The following is a 25,387-nucleotide window of genomic DNA, read 5'->3' on the forward strand; positions in this document are numbered from 1 at the left end:
ATGGCGTCGCACCAGCTAAGGTAAGCCTCTCCCCTTTACTGCCCTCAAGTCGGTCTACACCCTAATATAGCCCTCTTGGCCAAAACCCACCCCTCCCTAATTCGAAACTTAACATACAGTATTTATTTTACGTTAGAATTAGAGTTTGAATCACTAAAGCATACAGAATCACATGACCATGATGAGAATTAATGTATTGTTTTGGTCTGTGACATTGATGTATGAATGAATGACTAACATAGTAACAGAAATACATACGGGCTCAGGCATATAGGGCAAAGAAACGTTCACATAAATCACCTCTGTGATGTCACAGTGACATCTGGCTAGACCCAGAAATAAGTAGTTTTAAGATTTTCTTTGCTATGACTATCCTAATCTAACAGAATGCTTCTTGAGCCTGCTCAAATAGCAAGCAAGAGGTTTTGTTCAGACATGAATACATGACATTTAATTGAAATGTCAGAAATAATACCCCCTCTCCCTCCCCCCTTTTAAGCTACTCATTTTATGTTTGCCTTTAGTTCATAGGCCAGTTTCCCATGCATGATGTAATTTGTGCCCTGTTTATGTGAAAACTGAACTCTATAATAATTGTACAGTAAAACCAAAAAAGCACATAACTGTCCACGATGTCAACACCAGACATAATTCATCATAATTGTTTCACTTTCACTTATACATTGATAGCTTGTAGTGCACATTTGGTGCCTTTGTAGAAAAGTTAAACACATTTCTTAGAGCTGCAAGAATAGCTGTCAGGACATCTGAGACGCGATTAATACAGCTCTCATTTGATTATCTGAATCCATAGTTCCAAGTGTGACCCAATGGTCTATCTATATCCACCCTGTTTCACTGAGTCCCTCAGACACGGAACATGGCATGCTCATGTTCTAACATGCCTGGAATGCCGCAGTGCCTGACAACAGGGAGCTCGGATGATGAGGGGAAGATTTCAACAGTTATTCCGTCTTGACAAACATGCTGCTTTGAGATGCGCACGTATTTCTGTGGAAAAAATGTCTGAGACACTATAGATCTGAGATCTCCAGAGACACATACACATTCGGGGGCATGTTAGGTGACGTTCTGACAGTCTAGTTACCAGACCCACAGAAAAGGCAAGAGTGACTGCATACGAATGGAGAATATGAGATAGAAAGCATTAAGACAGACATGAATATGGATGTCTGCATGTGTGAGCAGTGGAACTGGATGACTGTACCTATACATCTACATGCAAATCTCTATGATTCATGTAAGGGAGATAAAGCAGATTAGAGGCCCTTCCCTATCAAGGCAGTATGGAGACAGACTACACAGTCGGGGGGAGGGGGGTTCTTAGGCCTGGGGCAGTTGGGTTGCGGCTGACTCTAGCCGCACCACTTGCAGGTAAGATATGTGCTGCTGTGCCTAGACTTGAAAGACCTTCAAGATTACACTGCTGCCTTTCTAACAGTGTGTTAGAAACAGAAAGAGAGAGAACTGTACTAAATGTATAGTATACATGTATGTACTGTAAACCACTTTAAACGACTAGAACGCAATATGTTGCAGGCCTCTTGACATAATGAAATAATCAAAGGTAGGGTTAGGTGGAATCATTATGAATTTTAATCACGATTTTACTCAGGCTGGCAAGATTTTCCATGACAAATCACTGAAATACATGTCCTTTATTCTAAAGATTCTAAAGGTTTCAAGGAAAAAAAAATCGTTCAATCAATCCAGGAATTGACACTCCTTTTCCAATTCATAAATGGAAGAATGGCTGCTATGGAAAGGTCATATCTAACCTGCAAATAATTAAGTTAGAAGAATGAAAGCTCAATCATCAGACAATTGACTGCATGTTGGTGATTGTATTTAGAATTGATTGAACTGAAAGCTAAATCAACCTACAAGACACCTGACACACACCAACCATCAGTTTATCTTTCATCAGTTACTTTTTAGAAAATGAGGCAGAATAAGTGAGAGTCGAAATCAGCCAATATTTGATAGGGGATGATCTTCATTGGCATGTCAGTTTGCAGAGATTTATCCTTTGATGAGCCAATCCACAGTCTTCCCCTAGGGAAGCTGTTTCACACAGCATACCGTGAATACACAAGCATTGGCTCAGAGATTTTAATCTGTTTTAATGATTGTGCTTAAAACAGAGCTGTGCTGAGCAGAAGCTCATGTCGATGATGAGAGCCAAACTGAACATGGAATAGGCTATTTCAGAAAATTGTTTTGAAGCCATTTTATTTTGAACACAGGAACCTCTAATTCCAGCAAAATGCCAGACAAATTAACCACATTTGGAATGAAAGCACTGTAATGATCCACTGAAATTGTGACTCCTCTAGTGTTATATTAGCCTACAGGTCATGTTTAACTGCACCCCCTGTATACTAATGTTCTACAGTAGACTTTTTACCATTCAAGGTTTCGTGATGGGTTCAATATATTTAATATTGCGAAAGCGTAACACACACTGTATTAATAAACAAACAAACAAACAAAATAAGCAAATAATAATAATAATAAAAGTGGGAATAAAATTAAGAGATTGTATCCAAAAAGCTGTTGATCACTTGATATTTCCCAAAACCCATCTCTTAAAAGGACATTACTCCTTCTAAATGAATGACTTAAATTAGCTGCCATGCCTAAAAGATTGCCACTGTTGTTTTAATTTTCTGCCATTAGTAGATGGGGGGGGGGGGGGGTCCCCAGCATAATGAGACAGTAACATAACACAATCAGTCTAACCCTATTTCATACTCTGGCTATTCAAACATGTTTTTGAATACCGTGGCCAAGCTCAATTCAATTCTATTCAGAAGGGCTTTATTGGCATGAGAAAACATTGCCTAAGCAGAAAGCACAATACAAGCTCAATTACAATCAAACATTGTGAGCTTGTATTGAGCTTGTAAATGTTGCAAAAACCTTGAAAGTAATCAGACAAATCTGGAAAAAACATATTGAGGTTTGCAGTCAAATGGGTTCAGTTCAATGTGGGTTTGAGTTTGAGAACCACTGCATTTTAATGAAGCAGAGCTGAGATTGTGTCCCGCGTCCTCCCTATCTCCACCCTCAATCCACAGAGGTGGAATTTTCCATGCAGGCGGTTCCCTGAGTCTGCAGTGGAATGCCGACAAGATGGAGCATGTCTGCAGACTGCAGAGTGCACTCACTGCCTTCACTTGGCATACTGGAGGTACAATTGAACTTATACACACCTTGTCCAGCGTCTCATAAAGCGAGGGTGGGGGTGGTGGGGTTCAATTAGTCTGGGTGTAACTACTGCAGTGCATCCTATAGTATTGGTTGTGATGCAGCTGATTGCTGTATACAGTTTAGGATCCTATAAGGCTGGGTAAGAATTATACTAATGGTCACACTTATCTGATCTTCTCTGTTGTGGAGATCAAAGTTAACAACTTAAAACCTATAAGCTTTGTTGACTGGGGTCCCCCATGGTTCTATACTCGATGAAAATAGCCAATTTCAAAGCTCACAACAAGCATTGTGAGCTTGACGATCTGCCGTTTTCCCAAATGTTTGCTTACTTTGACATGCCCAGAAAAGGGTCGCTACAGTTGTATGTATGTATGTGGTCAGGTGGTCAAACACCTGGAAATGCCGGCGAACAGTAATTACACTGTAGGTGCAGGGTTTGAATATCATTGAGGTTTGTTTTGATTGGGTCACTTGAGTTGAGCCACTATGTGTCTCGATTAAATACTCTAGACCAGTGGTTCCCAAACCTTTCTGCTCGAGACCCAAAAAATAAATTAGATGTTTGGCCGGGACCCAAAATAGTAAAAATAGCCGATCTACAAGCACACAACACATCGTGCCGCGTTGTGAGCTTGTAGATCGGCTATTTTCACTACTTTTTAAACATTTGTTTAGTTTGTTGGCTCTACCACCTCCATGACCCTAAGGCCAACATTGACTCAAAACACATTTTGACAAAAAGGCTCAATAGAGGATGTACTTCTTGCGCCAGCTGTAGAAATTCAACCTACGCTGCCAGAGGCTATGATGCTCCAGTTCAGTTCTACACTGCCATCATAGTCAGTGTTGCAAGAGAAACAAGCGGCCGGGTCCACGAAAACAAGCCCAAAAGAAGCAAATTAAAGGCCTAATGAGCAAACATAATGCTATTTGAAAGTAGCAGATCTACAATCTCACAACACGGCGTCACAATGCAATGCGTTGTGAGCTTATAGATCTGTTATTTTAAACGAAATCTTGAAAACAATTGTAAAAACCTCAAATGTTTTTGAAACATTTTAAATTCACAAATGGCATGGGGTCCCTGGCACAAGTCCTTACCTTGACGTGAAAATGTTTGGGAACCACTGATTTAAACATTAAACATTTGGAAGCAAAACCAAATAAGCAACTACACTTTAGAAACGAGCCCAAAATAACGAAACCCACAACTACCAATATTTACAGGCGACTTTACAGAATAACAAGCCCAAAGTTGTTTTATAATAAGAGGCCTTGGCAACAAAGACCTATGATGTTCCAGTTCTACACTGTTAAGAAATGTTAAGAAAACTCGAATGACATAGTTGTATCAAAGTTATATGCACTATTGACATCTTAATGACAGTGCTTGTGCCCCGGAGCAACGCGGCATGCAGTAAAGTTATACAACGTGGGCATGTGCAGACACGGCCACAGGAACCTCAAGTCCCTCTAAATTGGTGAATGAAGAGACAGTGTGCACAATAAATGAATGAAGGAAGAATGGGAAATCAATGTTGACCCCCCGTCCCCCACACTTCCAAAATGTAAGCCCAAAATGACATATATATAATATATAATTGTATATTAGGATGTCCGCAGACTGTTTCACTGCTCCCAGGGAAATGTCTTTATCGGTACAACGTTTCGACTCGTGTGGGTCTTTGTCAGGTATCAGTGTGCGGACATCCCTTCCTTTTCAATGTACGTATATCTTTGACCAGCACCTGTAGAATTTCTGGAGATGTGCGTGCTTCCTGATGTTGGATCCTATCTATAATTGTATATTAATCACACAGCAGGTGTGCAGACTGCATATTTCTCTGGATGCAGAGAGTGATGACAAAAGTGGCAGGCATAGGAAGGAAGTAGTTGAATACAGTTGGTAAGGATTAAAAGAAATGCTATGATGAAAAATTGATTGTCGATGAGCTTCTCCAGAACAAGTAGAGTCACTTTCCTCCGCCCACTCATAAGTCATCTGGGTATAATGCTGCTGCTATACTGGCAGTGTACACACACACACACACACACACACACACACACACACACACACACACACACACACACACACACACACACACACACACACACACACACACACACACACACACACACACACTCACTCACACAGTCATGTCTAAGGTTATAATGAACTGCATGAATCATAACCATTCAGTAGTTTGAGGAAGATAGATTCATTTTCCTTTTTTTACATGGATGAACCCAACATAACATTTCAAGCATGTGGGAACAGGAAGAAGAGAGCACCACCTGTTGACTCACTGAAATTACAGCAGTTTGGGGTGACTTGGTCACTCTTCAGCTACAAAAGAAACCTATACTGTATGCAAACCTATCCTGTAAAAAAAAAATCAAAGCTTTGCTACTAGCATACACTGAAGCCCTGCTTAGAACTTTCCCACCCAGAGACTGCGGGAGTGATGAAATAGCATGATGTTGCTGTGCAGTTGTGTCATCATCATTATACAACAATACCCCCCCCCCCCCTTCTCGCATCCTGCAAGATCTGACCAGTGTTGCGTTGTTATTATGCTACAGCATCGACGTACTGTATGGAGTAGAAGATTTGAACGCAAGCTTCACAAGATGTGTACATGAAGTGTGTGGCAGAGATGAGACACCCTGCTGTGAAAACACTGTAGGCCTGCGACTACATGGATTGAAGCCACCTTTGCATGTCATCCTGCTGGGAGTTGAGAACGCCAGCAGGGGGGTTGGCCAAACATGAGAACGCCTTTTAAGGGAAAGACATTCTCTTTATTATTGTACATGAAGTAACAGCATGGGGTTTCTTTGACTGAAAAAGCTCCTTCTTATGTATGTCTAATCCCCACGTCGGACCCCATCCCACCGGAGATATGATAAATTCATACACATGCTTATATGCTGTAGCTCAATGGTGTGCTGAATTGCATTTAAACGTACTTACTACTTACAAGTATAGGCTACTAGGGTGTGGTGATATATGACTTCACAAAAATCACAAATTCACAATTATGTAAAACGACATAATATAGCCTATACAGTAGCCTCGATTAATAATTTAATTTAAATAATTTAATAGTGAAAATAGCAAATCTAAATATATAAGCTCATACAACACACGATGCAATGCGTTGTGAGGCATGTAGATTTGATAATTTTGCTATATCTTTACGCTACCATTGTACCACAAAGTACTGTATAACACATGGTTAAGTGGTTCATTGTCGATTTGTTGATATGAAGACTGAATTTATTGTCGGTTATTGGTGCTAAATGTCGATACGTGCCAAGCCTTATAATCTTTCTTTTCTTTTACTGAAAAGGCTCCATCAGACCTCAACCCACTTGATGGTGATGAATTCATGCTCATTTTAGTTTACAGCTCGTTGTTGTGTTGTAGCTATAGCATTTAATCCATGATGAGCACTTTTACTTTTTACTGTATTATCTTGTGCCTATGTCTATGCACACGCACTTTTATGACCTATCGCATAGCACTTTAAACGCCTGCACTTTAATGGTTGTGTGCACCTTTTACTCTGGTATCCGCTATGTGAACTGTTTGTTGTCTGTACCGTTTCATTCATTGTTTAATGTACTGTCTATGCTGCAACCCAATTTGCCCTTCGGGGACACTAAATAAACTTGAACCTTGAACCTTGAACCAATTGGCCGCCGACCCCATCTGAAAATATGTTGTTCTAGGAACCCCCCAGAAGCAAAGATTTGAGTTAAAAACCTTCGCTCTGAAAGAATATATTCAAAGATTTGCACCACATTTTCACGACTTTTCAAAAAATAGCAGACCTACAAGCTCGTAGCGCGCCACTCGTGGCGCGCTATGAGCTTGTAGAACTGCTATTTTTCAATAGCTAAAGTATAACATAATGCTTAGTTAAAACACCAAAAGGGGTTCCCGCCCAGAATGGGTTAACCACTTGAAACCCAGCATGGGGGGAAGGAACAAGCCAGGCTCGGATCCAGGATGAAATTGAGGGGGCAGTTGAAAATGGCAAGAGTGCACACACCATTTTTATAGTAAAACAATATGTACATAAAACTTAAACAGAGGGGGCAGAATTTTGCAACTGAGTGCAAGCCCCCCCTCTGGCACCCCCGTGGCACTGGGCCAGCTGCAAGCTCAACAACTCAAAGGTTCTCAAGTCATTGTGAAGTACGGAAAGAAAGTTCTTGGTTCTTAAATAACCATATCTGAGATGTCTGTCTGTCTGTCTGTCTGTCTGTCTGTCTGCCACTGGATCAAGTTATACTTCTTGACAGCTAATGAGTTAAATGAGATTGGATTAAATGCCACGATTCATTCAACACAGAGAGAAATAGCTCACAAAAAAACACATTGAAGACAGACAATAAGTAAGTTAGTGACAGTCTGGAGAAGTTAGTAATGAGGAGATAATCATGTATGTTTTGAGACTCTCGGAGTCTCACAGCATTGAATAATGCACAAGCTCATCGCTTGTAGTATTTGCTGGCTGGCAGAGGTCGTCTCTTTCTCCATCTCCCTGTTTGTGACATTATTATGAGGCAGGGACTGCTGTTTATTCATTTACAGGGTTACAATACGGCACAGCTGGAGCAGAGCAGGCTGTAAGCCGTTGCATTGTCAGTTATATCAGTAGGCCTATCAACATCAGGTCAGTCATTTTGAAAATAAAATGTCAAATGGTACAACCATAAGCATATCTTGAAAAGTCATGACCTCATTGTCTTTCCCCATAATGCCATCATTAGGCCAAAATCCACTTGCACACATTTGACTCCCAAACAAGATATCTTGAAAACTACTAGCTGGATTGAAATATTGTCTGTGCACCTTGAATGCTAGCCAAGACAATGGCACCTACTGCCTTTGGTGGTGACCCAGTGGCCTTTGCTTTGCTTTAGCATCACCATTATAGGCCAACGTTTCCATTTCCACAAACATATATCTCCGAATGTACCATTTGAGTTGACTTCCCCCATGCTGGCTCACCATAAGTCCTGTCAAAACACCAAACACATCACTTTGGCTCCGGAAATTGTCGGTTTCCTTCTTGCTCTCTTTCCCATTCATTTCCTAGACATGCATTTCATTATAGTCCAGCCATGCGCATGCAATTCCCCTTAGTGTCATTTATTGACCAGTCACAGCAGCACAAATACCTGGTAGCTCAGACAGCACATCACAACCCCTGGTGAAAAGCCCTGTCATTAGCATCGGAAAACTGCATGAGAGAGAGAGAGAGAGAGAGAGGAGGATGGTAGACGAGAGGAGACTGGCAATGGCAAAACAGGTACTCTGTCCTTTAATCTATATCCTGATCAATAATTGCCTACAGCTGTGTTTGCACAGACAATTACACAGAAGTAATATATATTTTTAATGTTCTCAACTGTGCACATGTATCGGGTGTATGCACATTAAGGATTTATAGAGGGTTTGCACAAGGCTTCATTCATTGTACAATAGCTGGCAGCAGTACCACAGCAAACAATATTAGCTCATCACAAAAAACATCTTTCTCATTACAAAAAACACGGTGTGTGTGTGTGTGTGTGCGCACGCACACACACATGCACGCGCACGCGCACACGCACACGTGCGTGCGTGTGCGTGTGTGCACTTGTATTTCTGTACTTGTGAGAGCCTAAAGTGTAGAAGAAATTTCCGTGGTCATTTTCCTGTGAGCTTGTACAGTAGATAGACTATTTTCAGGTTTAGGTTTAAAAAGAGCAGAAAATGGTAAAAAATGTCCACTCAAACCACTACAAACAAGCATGCGTGCGTGCGTGCGTGCGTGAAGCTACAGTAAGTGTGGATGACGGAGGACCACTCCACCTTTGCTTTACCTCCAATCTACAACTTCCTTCTGCTCCATCAAGTTGGACTCATTAGCATTAGAGGTTGTTGTGTGTATCACCCCATCACCTCCCCTCAGGACCAGGCCTTTTCAGCCTGACCTTGGAAAACATCCAAGCCAGCAGCATGTCTAGCCTCAGGAGGGTGGAGCGAGATGCTCTGGGTTTGTTGGCTGAAGGTCAGCGTCGCTGCGCTGCATGCTGAAGAGCTCCACTGCTTGAAGACATATAGAAGGAGCAGGTGTAGACTTTTCATCTCTGCTTGTGCTTGTCATGGACTATCATTTAATATCTAGAGGCAATGCTGCCGCGAAGAGCCCGATCTATCACTTTGACAACCTGAGGTTTGCTTACATACATAGTGTATGATGTGGTGATTTGTTGTGGGCGCCGTTTTCTTTTTTTTTTTACGTTTGCTGTCTTGTCATGTCATATTACCTTTTATATCCCTTTTATTGTTGTGTTTTTATTATAAACCAGCTGCCTGCACAACACATTTCCCTTGCGGGTGAATACATGTTTGGATTTAAATTGGACCAAAACTTTCCATATTCTGTGCTATTGAACTTGCCTCTAGATTGAGCTTCCTCCCTGACTCATAATTAATAGACTGTTTGGAAGACCAGGATTGCTACTTAAGAGAGGCCATATAGTCTGTAATGGAACATGACACCGACTGCTGTTCTCCTATCCTCTAGTGGCACCATAGAGCTCTGTAACATAAATGCCCCAGTATGACGTGCACACATGAAAATGTATCCTTTAGCTAGAATAGACCTCTCTCTCTCCCCATCCAATAATGTCTTATCATTACTCAGCTCACCAAAGCACTCCTCAGTAAAAAATGCAATGATTGGCCCATGTCCAGCTTGCTATATGCGTTGCTTTCATCAAACAGCAATAGTAAGTAGAGGCAAAAGAGCGGGACGTCTATTAATAAGAAAGATTGAGGCTAATGTGGAATGGACCAGAGGGTCTTCTGATTAGTCATCCACTGATCAAGCACGCTGAGATGTGAGGAGAGAGCTCTTTGAAAGGGGATGTTTGCTCTTCTCTCGCTTCTACTTTGGAAATCAGTAATCATACATTGATGTCTGCTCTCGGAGCAAACCAAGATCTCATTCTTTAAGGTCTGCATGAATCTTTAAACACCATGCTGATGTGATGTGACTACTCAGTGTTAAATGCTATATACGGTAGACATACGTACATTTTACAGTATGGTCGAAGGCTGAACCACAGGGTCTGTCTGCTTGCCCTAGCTGCGCCACCTGGATGGTTGCCCAGCTATTGTCATCTTGGTCTAGATATGGACACATTTGTAAATGATGTCAAAGACTGAAGAAGGAATAATGACCAATGACTGGAATCATACTGGATGAATCTGAGTCTCTGAATCTCTGTTCTGCGTGACTGTTTCGACACTACAGACATGTTTTCTGGGAAACAGTGGAGAATGCTGTTGATTATTACACAGAATCGGTCACTGCATAATTCAGCAAGTGCATCGATGGATTAACAGGACGAATACAAGAAATGCAAGAGTGAGCTCCAGAATGTCATCACAGCCGCAAAGAACGAACTCTGGGCTTAAGTTAAGCAGAAATATCTTGGCTCCAAAGTGGAAGATGTGGACACGATACATACATAACTCTATACAGTTGCACGCAGACGATGCTGCATTTCGAGCTGTTTTTGCACTGACGTGCCGATCCCCATTTCTGTGTGTGTGTGTGTGTGTGTGTGTGTGTGTGTGTGTGTGTGTGTGTGTGTGTTGATGAAGTTGGATGCTATTAGGCAGGTAGCCCTGTCTAGAATTCAACACTTCTTCTCCAACGTTCACCTATAGGCTATAGCAGCATGTAAACAAAGCACTTAGTGAACTAAATGACAAAATAGTTTAGGAAGTGGTTCAGACTTAACACCCCCAGAAACATTATTTATTTCCAGTCCAAACAGGGGGGTGGGTTTGGCGTCCCAAACGTGTAGTGGATATATAACGCCACAAGGCTGGCTCACTTGATAAACATGCTAAACAATTATGACGACTGTCAGGGGAACTTGCTAGATCTTCTCTGTTTCCAGATATGAAATGGCGTAAAGTGCAGGAGAGGGCGAGCCAAGTTTCTGGGGTTCAGAAGAAAGCCCAACCTTCAAATGGACTCACATGCTAGTGCTACTGGGGTCTCGTCAGATTGGCCTTATGCTCTCTGATATTCTTTTGCGTGTTTTGTTTTTGGTGCTTGCTTTCATTTGTTTGTTTGACAATCTACCGCTTGTCAAACTGTTGTTTTATTGTCTGCAAAAAAAAATAGATTTGTAAAAAAAAAAAAAGGCCTGACCTCAATGACCTCTGTGTGAGAACTGGAGTATCCCTGCGCTGGGCTCGACCTGACTCAGACACTTCTCAGACTCTGTCTGTCGGCCGGCCGGCCTGTGCTACATGTGAGGGTATTCCAAATCAAAAGGGCATACGTTCCCAAAGGGCATCGGCCTAGTTATGCTTCATTTATGCTTTGTCGTACGATTAATGACAGTATGATGCACAGAAAAGTACCAGATCTACAAACATGTGAACATGTAGCTCTGCTATTTTTTGCCATGCAACACCATATTGTACGACAAAGTCATTCAGGCTTTACGAATTGCACCAGCACATCAAAATGACACCTGCCAAATATGAACGCATGTACCCAGGTCCGTCTGTAATGTGTCGTGTTTGCAATGTTTTATATGTCGGTCAGTGTTGCCCCTATACCCAAAAGAAAAAAATGCCAACCCATGCTGTTCTCTGCTACAGTGCATTATGAAAGGTTGCAAATGGCCTAATTTGCAGCTTTGACAGCACAAGCCTCAGCAGTGGGAGGGGGTAGTAATAGGTTCCGAGGTGCCGCTTCAGTGACTGCTGTGATGGGAAAACTGTGGGTGAAAGTAGGCATAGGTCAGGCGTCTCCGGAAAGTCTGACAAATTAAAAACAGAGAACCTTTGACATTTATCATGCTAGAAAGCTGCAAAGGTCATTGACTGTAGCTACTTGCTGCTTTCAATTTCTTTTCCCCACTGCCCCTGGACCTGTTTTGGCGCGGCTTGCAGCCTGCTGCAGCTGTAGCACGGAGAAATTAGGAGTTCCATTCTATTATTTTGCAGGTGGAGACCTGCCAGTTAACCAACTTCCAATGTTTTTCTGTTTTAGACTTTTCCCCAACGCTGATGTCCTACAACGTCATTTGAGAACTCCTGATTAGGATGAACAAATTAGTTCTTATTTATTACAGAGGGAGTAGGCCGTTGTGAAATGACAAACAGCTGGCGCAATAATGATGCAGAGAAAAGTGATTTGTAATATCCCTCCCATACAAAAATCTTGTAACGTCACTGGGCCATGACTGTCTCATTTAAATGTAATATAATTCCCATTATTCATAATTTAATGTGCATTTTCAGTTAATCCCTGCAAAACTATTTTATGATAAACCAATTTATGGCAGTCATTGGCGAAATGACTTAAAACGGAACTGAATTGCAATTGTCTGCTGCTGCTGTCTGACTTCTACACCAAATCTCCCGGAAATAGGCGATCTACAAGCTCATAAAAGTGTTGCGTCGCGTTGTAAGCTTGTAGATTGTCTATTTCTGGTAAATGTTCCCCACAGAATATTGGGCGTTGGGTTCAAGTGGTTAACCTCTGATGGGCCTTTGGCACATCCGAGACGTAAAAAGAGGATTAGCTGACTCAAGAAAGCCATTGTGGTAGAAAAGCCGCATCAGGGGATGATCATTATTTAAGTGAGGAATACCAATGAGGTCTCATTCAAGATAGGCTACAGGAAATCAAAAGCTTGAAATCCTGTGACTAAGACGAATAATCCGGTGTTAATTACAGAAATGGGGCATATGATCAAACAGCGCATTGTGATCACTCACTGTGTGAAATACAAATGTAGCTACAGTATTTCCGCATATTAAAAAAAATACAGGAATTGATTGATTGATTGATTGAAATTTTGATTTCACAGTTTGTAGAATGGGTACAGTTCAACGAAAGTACAGGTTAATACGAAATCTGCTATGAGGATAAAACCAGAAAAAGCACAAGAATTGTTTACATTCATAGCTATTCATAGGTATTCATATAGACCTAATACATTTGCTAACATGAGAGTACACAATTAGCATAGTAGAGAAAATCCTAAAACGGACGAAAGAAAATGAAACAACATTTTGGGAGAATATATAGGTCAAAATCACACACGTGTGAACTGAGTGGTGTAATCCCCCCCCCCCCCCCCCCCTCTCTCTCTCTCTCTCTCTCTCTCTCACTCTCTCTCATTAGAGTCACTACCCCTCTCACTGTTTCTGGCGCCCCCTACTGCTATTATTAAGTCACATACTCATGCTCACACAGACAGACACACACACAAACAAGTACGAGGACAGACACACACACAAACAAGTACGAGGACATTGCAAGCTGGTTGTAGGAGTGGTTGCACCACTCAAAGGGGTTGAATATTTAACTCTGAAATGTAGTGTACGGAAAAGATGTTTTGTTTTGAGTAGTTAAACTATGGTGGTCATTCCTCTTCTGTTGACAAGGTTTGATCATAGGGGGAGCTGTGGGGAAAATGCAAGTTATCAATAGTTCCAGGAAGTGAGGTACCAGGAACATCTATAAATGTACAGGAAGTGAGGCTGCTGCATGGGGGTTCCATCTTAGGTATCAAAAAGAGTGTTTGTTGGTAGTTTGTGAAAGATACTCTATTTTAGGCCAACACTAAACCTTAATCAGAAATTGATAAACCACAGAGACAGTTGGTCCGAAAATGTTGAAATCTGAAGAAGAAAAGTTTGGTCAAGGAACATTTCTGAGGTTTTATCTCTGTATCCCTCCAGAGCTTTTGCACAAAGCGGAACCTCCTGTGGCCTCCTGACTTGAAGGTTGGGTGAGGAATATACCTTTTCCCTTTTTGAGCAATGCATTTCCTTTTTATCCCATTCTGACCGGGCACCCATTTTGGTGTTGGCATCATGTTACGCTTTAGCTATTGAAAAATAGCAGATCTACAAGCTCATATCGCGCCACCGAGTGGCGTGATTGTGCATGAGTGGCAGAGGGCAATAGTTCTGTTCCATAAACTGCTCTATTATTATGAAATGATTTAATACATGATTTAGTTGTCATTGCCCGATTTGAAAAGTATTTGAGCTGTGATGTCCTTCGCCTGCTGACAGTGTGCACAGTCGTGCTAAATGAGCTGGGGACGAACAGACAGACAGAGGGCAGAACTAGCTTCTGGCGGAGATAATTATGTCATGTTCTTCAGCAAAAATGATTCAGCCTTTTTAAGGAAAAAGGTCCCAATCATAACTAAAAACCTACTCGTGAATTGAAATGAGAGGTAGTGCATGGGGAAAGAAGAAGAAGAGAAAGTGGCACAGAAAGGGAGTGTTCAAGAGAGACAGGAACATAGAAAGCAAGATATCTTGTTAGTTGTCGAGTCTTAACATGTTGAAAACATGTTTGAAAATATATTTCTGGACTCAACAATCTTTTCATTATTCAAATCAATCATGCAACACAACTTTGCCCCCTCTTCCAACTCGCCCTCCACTCACGTCTCCACCAGAAGCGTCTTTTTTTTTAAAATAAGTTGACAGCTGCGGCATGGGGCCTATAAACGGTACAATATGTGCGCCTTTCCCTCCCATCACATCTTCTCCCTCATATATCTCACGGCCCTCCTGTCGGCGGTCCATGGATCCTGGCACGTCTTGAAAGACAGATGAGAGGAAATGATTCATTTATTAGACAAGGCCCAGGATGCAATCCCTGGTGAACCCGCTGATCAGATGAGGTTGATACGGCAGAGGGGGTTGATGCGCCGCAGTTTATTTGTGCTCTCTCCATATGCCGCGGCATGCAGGTCATCAGCTGTCCTTCCGCCTCTGCCTGACGGCAAGCAGAAACAGCCCCGGCGACACTTTTTGAAAAAGCACATGTCACGGCATGGCTTGGTTGATAGACCAGTGTGACGGTTATCAGAGATGTGTTTATTTTCCTCTGTGACAGAATATGATGTCTGGCCTCAGGTGTGCTTAGTTCCCCTGTATGCATTATCAGTGTTATATATGGTATATATATATGGTATATGGTATATTCATCAGAACATTTATTTGGACTCGACACGCAAGCACGCATATAGCCGCAATTTGCAACACTAGATTTTTTTATAGTGTGTTAAATCTAGAGTTGCAATACCCTCCATTGACAGCCCGTTGATTAAACGATGTATTAAACAACGTTAATCTCACCAACATTGCAGCTGTAGGGCAAGCTTGAATTATCCGCTTTTTTTTTGTTGAACAGGGAATTATTCTCTGGGTCCCTCGTAGCCCTGGTCCAGTGCGTCAGAGACTTGCTGATGCACTGGACCAGGGATAGGTCCCTCGGCGCTCTATATTGTATAACAACCCATTATTAAGATAAATCTGGTGTTGCAAATTGCGGCTAGCACGCATCAGAACATGTATATTTATTTGGAATCGACACGCACAGCACACACATCATGGCATCATGTTGTGTTGTCATCACATCATGACGTTGAGGCATCATTCTGAAAAGATTTCTGTCATTCAGTGCTCTGTGCAAACTGCATTTTGAATGCTGAATTCAGTTGGGACGTCTTGTATCAAATCACCCCATAGCCTGCTAGAACATGTCATTTTCAAATGCAGTATGCTCGACTGGACATGATGTGTGTGTGTGATTTCAGGACCTCACAGTATCGTATTATGGTATACAGTATTAGTTTTGGTTGGATAGTGCCGGCATCATGGGGTGCATACCTTAGCCTGGAGGGACGATTACTCCACAAATATAATTTCAAAAGATGACATGTTGTCGTTAACCGATCTGAAGAATGAAGAATCTAGGTCCTTGCGGGCAGCTGTCAGTGTGTACAAGAATATGGTACTGATTGGCCTGTATATTTGCAGACACGCACGCACATTCTAACACATACTGTGTGCATGTAGGCTACTGTGTACACACACAAACACAAGCGCGCACACACACACACACACACACACACACACACACACACACACACACACACACACACACACACACACACACACACACACACACACACACACACACACACACACACACACACACACTTCATGATATATGGAGGAGATAATAATTGTAGGTCAAGGTTCATACGGATTTACTGTCCTTTAATACTGAATGCCTCATGAAACCCATTGAAAATTAAAATTATTATTTCACAAGCCCACTCTCTGAATAAACTCACATTATAGTCTGGACACTTATAGGCTGACTTCATGTTCTAGATCAGGGGATCTCAACCTGGTGGTCGCGACCCCTCTCGGGTCCGGAAATTATTTTGGAGGGTCCACAAATTCATTTTTTTTTTTGCAACTGGTCCCCAGCCAGAAACGTTGAGAATCCCTGTTCTAGATGGAAAAATAAATGATTTAATTAGATTCATATTGAAGATCTTCAATATGTCCCTCCATTACTTCTAATGGCTTTTGACGTATATTCCTAGGAATGCATCTAACCCTAAGAATTTGAGCAATTTGGAACAAAATGTTGATTACATTGAATGCATTCTTCTCCCATATATATATTTTTTAGCATGTTCTTGGTAGATTATAGCTTGTTATTACCTTGTCCATCTAACATCTCAAATTGGCCATGACTCTGCCTATAACACCCAGCCAAATACTGTACTGTAGTTTTGAGTTCTATACCATCATAAACTTTCACTCATTCTTAGGACAGCCTGTATTTTTGTCAAATTGTTCACAATCATTGGGATTGTTAAATTGATGCGCAAAATGCAATTTGTTTGTCACAAGATGACAAGATGTCACAGCATCACTCCCAATATTCCGCCGTAGCCTGAAAACCCACCTTTTCAGACACCATCATGGCCCATAGCACTTACCCTACCCCCTTAGATAGCATTTCTGTAGACTTAGATAGCATTTGACACAGACTTATAGCATGTTATGTAGACAGAACTATAATTGCATTGTATATAGTCATAGCACGCCATAATACATATGTATAGCATAGTAGTAAATATGTATAGTTTATATGTATAGTGTATGTATAGTTTCATTATATAGATATTCCACTGTTACTTCCTTAGCTTACGCATGTTTCATGATAAATGCTTTTATGTGATGTATTCCCATGCTTTTTGTTCTTGCTTAATGTAAATCGCTCTGGATTAAGAGCGTCTGCTAAGTGCCTAAATTGTAAATTGTAATAAGCTGTCACATATTGCTCGCATAGTAATATAAGTGCTGAAATACACATCCATTTTCATTTAAGTCCCTATGTCCATTTTGGTGCATACCGTATATCACTTATGATCTGTGCTTATTAGATAACAATTCTGTAACTCACCTCTTCAGACTCTATCTTAGCCCCTAGCACTTCATCATCATCACCTTTATTTATACTCCGAAATACAGTTGAGGGCAAGCCCTCATTTTCAATGTATTCAAATCATTATGCCCTAGCCTTGACGACCTTACAGGCTCAATTTATGTAATTTAGATAGCATTTTATGTAGACATAGCACTCTATAGTGTAGTTTCATTAGGTTCTTACTTACAGTATGATTATTGATGACTATTGGTTATGTATTTGATGTATTACCATGTATTGGTCTTGCTTACTGTAAATCGCTCTGGATTGAGCGTCTGCTAAATGCCTAAACTGTGAATTCTTAAGCCATAACAGCCAATTATAATTTAAGATCAGCCAAATAACATACCATAACATGAACTGTCACATATTCAGGACTGATGATACTCCCTCTCACTCGAGTCTTACGCCTGATTCATACTACTCACAGCATGTTTCGGATGCGCCGCGTTGAGCTTGTATAGGAATGCTAATCTCAGTGCGCGCAACACCGCCATATGACGGAATGTAAAAGTCTTTCTCCCCTTTATATTTGCTCATCCACCGTACAATGATTACCGCTGCCAAAGGTGTAGCCATCACACACACAGGTCTCTATTCTGAGCACACATCTAACATCCTTCCATGAGTATTGGTGAAAGAATCTAATAAAAACGGCTGCAAGGTGGAGAGTCATCCACAAGAAATCCAATCAGTGCTCTCACACTGCAGAGGGGCCGTAGCATTGTACGGTGTACAGAGTGAACCGAGCTAATCAGAGGTCATTTTCAGAGGCCAATTTCAGATTTATGATTGCTCAAGGTCTGTGTTGCAGTTCTTTCAAGTCACATCCAATCAAAATCCTCCTCCAACATTTGTGCTGAGTTTGAAATGGGTCTGCGTCTGCAGCCGTGAGGCAATGTTAAGAGTCTCACAGAGAGGAGATGGTTGTAAATGACACTTAACACATTCTGACCTGAGATCAGATTCATACGAGGTTTCCGCCGGACACACACTGGGTCTGATGAACCCATTTTGACCTGAGATCAGATTAAAAAAATGTCAGTCGCTCTTCGATTTTTCAAAAATAGCAGACCTACAAGCTCGTATCGCGCCACTCGGTGGCGCGATATGAGCTTGTAGATCTGCTATTTTTCAATAGCTAAAGCATAATATGATGCCAACACCAAAATGGGTGCCCGTTCAGAATGGGTTAATAGGAATCGGATTCGCCTCTGTTTCTCTGACCATGTAGCATTATCCTGTATTGTACCCAATTCCATATTTTACCACATTAATTTGCGACCCCAGGGCTGACGCCTGACTATTCCTGTTGAATATTATTTACACAAGCACCATATCTCATCTCGACGACAAAAGACCAATTTATTTGGCATACAAATTTGTTTAACCAATAAGCTATATGCAAATGAATTCCAGTAAAGAAGGTCAAACTTATTCAACATTTTCCACAAGACCTCTTTGAATAGAGTTTGATGTTGGTCTAAACATAGATATATGCCTCTTAAAATATTTTACACACTGACCTGAGTGCTGGCGTATAATACTAGAAGCTTGCGTGCCCTTGGCACGCTCACGTCTAGAGAGCATGACACGCGTATATGTGGCAGTGGGATCTGAGTGAGATGCACACAAACCGTACATTTTGAACGAAGGCAGACATCGATTTATCTTTGGCCACTGACCGTGTTTTTTAACGTGCTTGGCCATGTTTTGTTGTTGTTGTTCCGTGTTGTTGTTTCTCCGTGAATGTCGTGTGCCCGCTGTCGTGTGCCCCCACTAGTTTTAAAGGCAGGGTGACATGTAAACGGCACTTCCGCATACTCCACAGAAATAGTAAGCCTGTAAGGTGTCGAGGCTAGTGCTACGGCAAGTGCTATTGGCTAAGATGGAGTCTGAAGAGAGATGTAATCTGAAGAGGTGAGCTTTCAGGACAGGCGCACTGAGGCCTTTACAGCTCATGAAGCCACAGGAATCAAATGTGTACGGTGGGCAGGTCACCAGAGCCATTTGGCTCATGAATGCTTCCTGCTCCCTAGGATACTGGGAAATGCTGACTTGGCTGATTGGTTTCTGTCCACCTGTTCACCATGGGAATGACCTCTAGGAACAGGTAGACGACGCAGCAGGAGAAGCTGTGCTGCATGCATGGTAGAGGCATGATGAGATGAAAGGAGAGATGAGATGGTTAGGGAATGGGACTGAGATGGTTAGGGAATGGGACACAGAAAGCAAAGATGGATCTAAAATGTCTCGGTAGCATAGTTTCCGGTTACAATCGAGTCATTTCTGTGATGTATAGTTTCTGCAATTTGGAATTATGTACGTTGTTGAACATTTATTTTTTTACATATTTTATTTGGATTTTTCAAATACAAGTGAAATACAGTCAAATACAAGACACAACACAACAGTACAAGACATCAAATGACAGAAAAGTAAACTTAACACTACATACTATACAAGAGACACATGCACGCACACAAAAAACATAATGGGTGGGACTGATGACCTTCAGAGAGCAGGGGAAGTTCAATAGTGAAAGATGCACGGTTGCACCATAGCAGCCAGATATACAGAACATATTCTCAACTATTGCCAAGTACTGCAATGAATGGCATCCACATTTTTGGGAACTTAGCTTGTGCATTCTGGCCATAACTAATTTGTTCCAGCTTAGCAATGGAGAGCATCTCGTTGAGCCATCTCTTGAAACATGGAGAGGTTGGAGACTTCCATTTTATCATCAGTATACATTTTTTTGCAGCAACCATACCTGCCTTAAAGGGTAAGACCACTTTTTTTTGAGGTTTGGGTTGTGTAGTTACTTTGCCATGATGCAACTCCAAATGTGGACAAGAAATAAAAAATAACTGCTCCAGTGATTAGAAATTGATAATTCAAAATATGCTCCTCATTGACTTACATTGTAGCTAAAACAGCTCTCAAAGTCACTCTTTTAGTACGTAAACAAACACAAACAATGTTGATTCAGACAATATAGAGCATCACCAAAACTCATGTGGTTTTATTTTTTCATAAATATGTTATCTTCCTGTTGATTTGTCCATTTTATTGAGAAGAAAACCCGGACTGGATCCGTGGATCCGGATCCAGATCTTCAAATAGTAAAATCAACAGGAATCTAACAATTCTATGAAAAAATAAAACCACATGAGTTTTGGTGATGCTCTATATTGTCTGAATCAACTTTGTTTGTGTTTGTTTACGTACTAAAAGAGTGACTTTGAGAGCTGTTTTAGCTACAATGTAAGTCAATGAGGAGCATATTTTGAATTATCAATTTCTAATCACTGGAGCAGTATTTTTTTATTTCTTGTCCACATTTGGAGTTGCATCATGGCAAAGTAACTACACAACCCAAACCTCAAAAAAAGTAGTCTTACCCTTTAAGGATCTGTTTTTGGTGGGAAGGAAGGGCCCCTTGTCTCATCAGAACAACCAAATATTGCGAAACAGCAATCTGTCTGGAATCCTTTCCCAGTTGTCTGGAGAACCAATTAAATGTATTTACCCAGAAATTGGTTATTTAATACCAGACGCCAGAAATTATGTGACAGAGAACCCTCTGCAATACCACATCTATATCACACATATAGGGGAGACTGTTGGGTACATTTTACTAAGTTTAGATTTAGAGTGATGCAACCTGTGCAATACTCTAAATTGAATCAATCTACTGTATATATCTAGAGTTGATAGAGCCGTTCTGAATACTAGAAAGGCCCCACACCTCATCTGAAATCGGAACGTCCAGCTCCTAAGTCCGTAGCTGAACATTTTTATAAACTGTTTTGTATATATGTAAACATGAAAAAATGAAGTAAATTACTTTTACTGAATGCAATGTGAAAACTCACGGCTACTCGGTCTGAATGCCATGTTAAACCATACATCATTTTAATTTCAACCTATAAAGTGCCCAGTAGATTCATAGTGTTGCTTTAGCCCATTCTGAACGGGCACCCATTTTGGTGTCGGCATCATGTTATGCTTTAGCTATTTAAAAATAGCAGATCTACAAGCTCATATCGCGCCACTGAGTGGCGCGATACGAGCTTGTAGGTCTGCTATTTTTGAAAAATCGAAGAGCGACTGACATTTTTAGAATCTGATCTCAGGTCAGAATGGGTTAGTCATACCACAGGCATCATTACAATATTGTAATTGTAAAGTGTTGTGGTGGGCGTTTTCTTTTTTCTTTCTTGTGGCCGGCTCGTCCGAACCTTTACGACTTTGAATTACAGCATTGCAGGCAGTGGCGATAAACGGGAGGACATTGATGCTATAACTCTGACCATTCATAAACACTTAACACAGACTGCCTCTGCTGTTTTATGACACCAACCCCTCTAGATCGTTGTGTTTTTTTTTATGCCAGCCACAAAATGTCAGCAAATGCCAGCTGTTGGAAATGCATGACTGATGGGTGAGCTGTGTGTTCCACACAACCCGATCACACACAATTGTCTCTCCCTCTCCATTTCCCCCGTCTCTCAAAGGGTCATGGCATCCTGGAAATATCTTCAGAGCCAATTGAGGGTAATAACACGAAGATAAACATTGTGCTTCCATCTGAGAGGGTAATGAGAACTTAATGTCACACTGTTGTCAGCAAAGCTGAGGTCATCTCACTTTAAAGTCAATCAGTTCAAACTCAGTCAGAGTGGGGACTTGGTTAACTTAATTCTTTCATCACAATGTGATGATCATACAGCATGGGTCCCATGTGGATTTCGGATTTCATATCACCAGTCTGTCATGTACATCATCATGCACAGTATTTATCACTAAATATTTCAAATACAAAACATCTCAGGATGGGAAAGCGGGGAACCATCCAATAGTCCATAGTCGAACCTCAGATTCAAGAGGAGAAATGTGGATTCCGTCCTGGCCGTGGAACAATTGACCAGATCTATACTGGAATTGGAGAAGGAATATAATGGGATCCCTCGGGAGGTTCTGTGGGAGGAGCTGCGGGAGTATGGGGTGAGGCTGTAAGGGGGACCAGGATTACTGCAGGTTTTTTTGTGAGGGTACCAACCCTAGGGGATACGGGGAGAACATGCAAACACAGAAAGGCCCTTTCGCCAACCCTGCCTCGGGTATGGGCACTGATGAACACAGAGGAGAGGAACACGCCACCAGTGCCCACAGCATCCCCTATGGCATACCAACTCGGACGGCGTGCCTGTTGGCGTGCCGACAGCCTCATGCGGCTGTCGGCACTCACCTAGTCGCCTGGAAGCTCTCATGGTCATGCCTCATGCCTCAAGGCCTGCCTTGTTTGCATGTAAACATTCTTTATTCAGTTGAGACTTGAGTGAAACAAGTGCCCTCCCCTGGTGGAGTCAGTGTGCTTATTATCTCCGCCAGGATGGAGTGGATGTTTTTGCTCCAGTCCGTCCATCTCTCTCTGCCTCTCTCTCTCTCCCTTGCTGATCATTCTCTGTTCAGTCACACACAACAGAAGCCGTTGCCTAACGGCGGCGATTTGATGTGCTATGACATCATAGCACATCATCTGCATTTGCAATCAGATTAGGTCTGGCCCTACCCAGGCTAGTCTGGCCCTGCTTTGTGAAGTTGAAGTTGTGTCTATCTGTGGCAAGCTCTGGTCTGGCCCCTATCAGTTGTGGGAGGACTTCACGGCCGAAGTAGTGACAAGCCAACCAGATTTGTCTGGAACCAGGCTATACCAACCAGGGCCCAGTATGTATAGTATAAATGTGGGGCAGGACATTGGGGGAAAAAATATCTTGAGAGGCACTAGACTAATATCCACACAGTGATATTAGTATCGCTACACACAGTGACATCAAGCATGTCCATATTTGGACATAATCCACTAGGGCTGTGATGTCAGGAACTGGAACTTTGTCCATGTCTGCCATGTCTGGCAGACATGGACAAATTGGGAGAAATGTGCGATTACGACCATGAACAACGCGATTCCGGCCCTTGCACTCAGAGCAGGAGAGTGACCATTCAGACAGAAGTATGCACAGCGAGGCGGTGACTCCCCAGACAGGGCCAGACACCCCCTACTCTGACGAAGAAGGTTCCAGCAGCGAGAGCCAGTCTGATGATGAGAGGTGGGGAGGAAGTACCAAGAAGTCAGAGGGTGAGGACAACTCATCGGACAATGAGAGTCCAAGGAACGGGATATCAGAGTCTCCAAAGGGCAGTGATAGTGATGTCGGAGGCAGGAAAAGTAGGAAGGCGGCGGTAGACGACCTATTTGGAGAACTCTCTTCAGACAGTGATGCCGAGGAGCCTTCCAATCCAGGACAGCCCCTGGATGATGCAACGGATGGCACGGAGGCGGAACAACCCGACGAGGAGCAGTTCGTCCCTGAGCCCGTAATCATTGAGCTGGAGATACCCAAAGTCAGCACTGACCTCGGATCTGATATCTACTTTTCCACTTTGCCTAGTTCCCTGTTTGTGCAGCCCAAGGCCTTTGATTCTCAGTACTATGAGGCTGAGTTTGAGGATGAGCTGGATGAAGATGGACAGGCCAAGCTCAAGCTAAAGGTGGAGAATACCATTCGCTGGAGAGCAAAGAGAGATGAGCAGGGGAACGAGACGCGCGAGAGCAACGCGCGCATCGTCAAATGGTCTGACGGCAGCATGTCACTCCACCTCGGAAATGAGGTGTTTGACGTTTGCAAAGTTTCCCCGCAGGGCACACATAACCATCTGTTCATCAGACACGGTACCTTTCTGCAGGGACTTGCCGTGTTCAAAACCAAACTGACGTTCAAGCCGCACTCCACAGACAACGCCGCCCACAGGAAGCCGTCTCTCGCTGACCGTTACTCCAAAGCGCAGAAGGTCAGGATGCTTCCCCCGGGACGGGACCCCGAGTCCCAGCGCCACGAGATGATAAAGAAAGAGGACGAGCGCCTGCGCGCCTCCCTCCGCAGGGAGTCCCAGCAGAGGAGGATGAGGATGAAGCAGCACCACAGGAGGCTGAGCAGCAGCTACCTGGAGCCCGACCGCTACGACGAGGAGGATGACGGAGAGCAGGCCGTCAGCCTCGCCGCCATCAAGAGCAAATACAAAGGAGAAGGCCTTAGGGCGGAGCGAGCGAGGATCTACTCGTCCGACAGCGACGAAGGCTCCGATGACGACAAGGCCCAGAGGCTGATGAAGGCCAAGACATTTGACGAGGAGGAGGAGGAGGGCAAGAGAAAAGCTGGGGGTGATGGTGGGGCGGCGGCGACTAAGAGGGCAAAGAAATCTGTCATCAGCGATGAAGAAGAGGAAGATGAAGTGGATGATGAATAATTCCATATTTCTTACTACACAGTTCAGCACTCATCTGAGATAGAGAAAGAGAGAGGGGTGGGGAGAGAGACAAAGCCCATTTCAACCATGCAATAACCTGTCCAACGTTGGATTCTGGAACTTGACATGCTGCACAATATTTTGTTTTTTGGCTTGCCTACTTGTTGAAGTTGAAGTTGAAGTTGTGTCTATCTGTAGCAGGCGTGAGGGCGAGCAGATTCTGCCCATATATGGTCATATATATACCCAACGTCAGCCCAAATCAACATTGTTCTGTTTTACGTGACATGCCCATATATGGAGATCCCAACATCAGCACTAATCGCCGTTCCTAGGCCACAGCTTCTGTTGTCTGCAGTGGTTGAAGAAACTCACATTTTGTACTTGACAGTCCTGACAGTTTTCTGAAAAAGCTATGTTTCCATGTCAGTGGTTCTTCGATTTTTCAAAAATAGCAGACCTACAAGCTTGTAGTG

General features: G+C 42.5%; 1 protein-coding gene across 1 annotated transcript; it reads left to right on the plus strand.

Annotated features, from left to right (window-relative positions):
* LOC310863763 (RNA polymerase-associated protein LEO1-like) lies at positions 1–24,911 on the plus strand (the record flags this gene model as incomplete). Its single annotated transcript, XM_083772258.1, has 3 exons — positions 1–20; positions 3,102–3,214; positions 23,590–24,911. 3 exons carry the CDS (start codon positions 1–3, stop codon positions 24,909–24,911), a joined length of 1,455 nt encoding a protein of 484 aa, XP_083628384.1.
* Positions 24,912–25,387: the final 476 nt, after the last annotated feature.

Source organism: Protomyctophum parallelum (genome assembly GCF_964188405.1).
Source record: "Protomyctophum parallelum genome assembly, chromosome: 8".
NCBI lineage: Eukaryota > Metazoa > Chordata > Actinopteri > Myctophiformes > Myctophidae > Protomyctophum > Protomyctophum parallelum.